Below are 2,403 nucleotides of genomic sequence, written 5' to 3'. Positions count from 1 at the left end.
CTACGCAGTTTGCAAGCCTATGATGAAATTCTTTGACAAATAACTTGCTAAAAATCAAACTGCCCTGTGTGTGGCTTCTCTCAGTCTAGTATCTTCGGGAAGGAAAAGGACAATGGACTTTGACATAACTTTCTCTCCAGTAAGTCTTCGTGCCCCTCCCTCCACCAGCGATTACCCCATTCTTTTTTTTTTTTTTTAATGCTTTCAAACCTGACATTTAATGATTCACTGCAGAATTTCACTAAGAAGCAAATTCTATTTTCTAGAGGTTAGTCTTTCCACCTTGTGGGAAATCCAGTCGGCCCGTTCCCATCTCCTTTCGCACACCCTGTGCCTTGCAGCTCCCATCGTTCACCTGCGGATGGACTGGGGTTTGAGCCCGGGAGAAATGGCCAAGGTGGGAAACATACCACACTCATACTCTGGGCAGCACTGGTCGGCATTCTGGTGAAGGCGGGCCACTTCGCAAGGGCCACATGTGGGAGCTGGAGGAGAAGAATGACGTAGGAGTCAGAGAAATAAATAATGGTACAGCTTGGAGCAGGATTTAAAATGCTGCAGACTCTCATCCACTGAACCCAGCATAGGCCCTGTGCAGAAAGCCATGAAGTATGAAGCCATGGGACCGCTGACGAATGAGTCTCCCCCAGTGTGTCCTGTTGACCCCTTGAATGTGCCCTCCAGGGGACTCTGAGTCAGAGGACCGAAGTGGGACAGGGTTAACCTCTGAGAGCAGCTACTCCAGGTGCAGAATCGGGAGCCCAACCAGAGAGAGAGAGAGAGAAGGGTGGGCTGGCCCGAGAAATGCAGGCAGGGCCAAGAAAATGCGCCTTTGAATCTGGTGGCTACTGGGCCTCCAGGAGCACCAGGGAAGGGTGAACTCACCTCTGGCCGTGGGGCAGGGGTGTGATGTGCAGTTGACCTTCCGCCCTGTGAGGCACGTGCAGATCTGGCAAGGCTGGTGGTCAGGAATCCAGGTTTCTAGGAACTGAGGGAAAGCGAGGTTCAGAGGGGGCCCAGGACACTCGGGCACAAAACTCTGGATGGAGTACGTGGAAGTCAGTTCCCCACCCTGGCTGGACCTCCCCTGAGCCACGCCCCTGTCAGACCCAACTTGAAAGGCCGTGTCAGGTTCTCAGAGGATAGTCAGGGGCATTCGGAAAGGCAGCGCATTTGCTTTGTAAACTCAGGGGAAAGACAAACTACAAGTTTTAGAAAATGTGAGCACTTTCACTGCAGGCTTCTCAGATGGTGGCACTGAAACCAACCAAAGCAAGAAAATGAGAATTCCTACGTCACGCCATTGCTCATTTTCCAAACCAGAGGAGAAGTTGAGACATAGCTTGAAAAAAGATCCCATCTACTTCTGGAATTGACCTAAGACAATGGGGCAGGAAAAGTTGAAGGGAGGACAGCAAAACTCTCAGAATCGTCACAGTGTTGGTTCTGGAAGTGGTTTTGGAGACCCAAGTGCAGTTTTTCAGACGGGGGTCCACCCAGTCAGTAAAACAACTTTCTCGGAGTTGCACGCAGCCTGGCGCGTAAGGGCTCTGGAATCGGGAAGACCTGAACTCCAGTGTGGGTGGCTCTCCTCCGTGCCTCAGTTTCTCACCTGTAAAGTGAGGGCACTCAAGCCAGCCTCACGGGGCTGCTGTGAGGAGTGGGAGACCGTGACTAGCACACCTGGGGACAGCAAAGCCGGGACTAGGTCTCCCTCTAGACTCAGTCGAGTTACATTCCAAGTTAAAATTAAATGCAAATTAAATCGCCCCTCAATAAACCATTCTTATCCAATTGCTCAAAGGCCTCTACAGAGTTCCCAGGTCTCACTGATTCCTCTCGTTTCCATGGTCAGCAATCAGCCCTCTGAAGAGGAAGGACAGAGAGCTTGAGTGAAGTGCCAACCCCAGCTGTCCCTCCTCCTCTGGGAATAAACCCTCTGACACCTCCCACTCACTCAGGAAATAATAACAGGCAACACTGGAAGAGCCCTGCTGTGTGCCACTGTTTTAAGGGCCTTATATAAATTAGTCATTTAACCCTCACTGTAACCCTAAGGCGCGGACATTTTTATTATTATCCCCACTTGTCACATGAGAACGCTGAGGCGCCTGCTTAGGGTCCCACCATTGCCGCAGCAAAACTAAGATTTGAAGCCCGAATTTATCCTTTTAACACCATGTTCTGCTGCACCCCTGTAACAACTAGCATGACATATACTCAAGATAGTTTTCTAAGGATTTTTTTACATTTATTCATTTTATATTTCTTATAATAATCCTATCAGGTAAGTACCTTTCATTAGCTATGTGTACAAATGATGAAACTGAGGCACAGAGAAGGACCGTGACCAGGTGGCGCATCCAGGATGTGAACCTGACATTCTGGCCCCAGACACCACAC

General features: G+C 49.8%; 1 protein-coding gene across 1 annotated transcript in view; it reads right to left on the bottom strand.

Annotated features, from left to right (window-relative positions):
* VWF (von Willebrand factor) overlaps window positions 1-2,403 on the bottom strand; it is a 124,971-nt gene that overhangs the window by 26,461 nt on the left and 96,107 nt on the right. The window contains exons 37-38 of the mRNA XM_023533934.1: window positions 886-988; window positions 360-485 (exon numbers count right to left, since the gene is read on the bottom strand). Of these exons, the coding sequence (XP_023389702.1) occupies window positions 360-485; window positions 886-988 (229 nt within the window). The remainder of the gene's footprint in view (window positions 1-359; window positions 486-885; window positions 989-2,403) is intronic.

This window comes from Pteropus vampyrus, unplaced genomic scaffold, assembly GCF_000151845.1.
Source record: "Pteropus vampyrus isolate Shadow unplaced genomic scaffold, Pvam_2.0 Scaffold116, whole genome shotgun sequence".
Classification (NCBI taxonomy): domain Eukaryota; kingdom Metazoa; phylum Chordata; class Mammalia; order Chiroptera; family Pteropodidae; genus Pteropus; species Pteropus vampyrus.
Note: the sequence above shows the minus strand (reverse complement) of the source record. Positions and strands in the feature narration are given on the sequence as shown.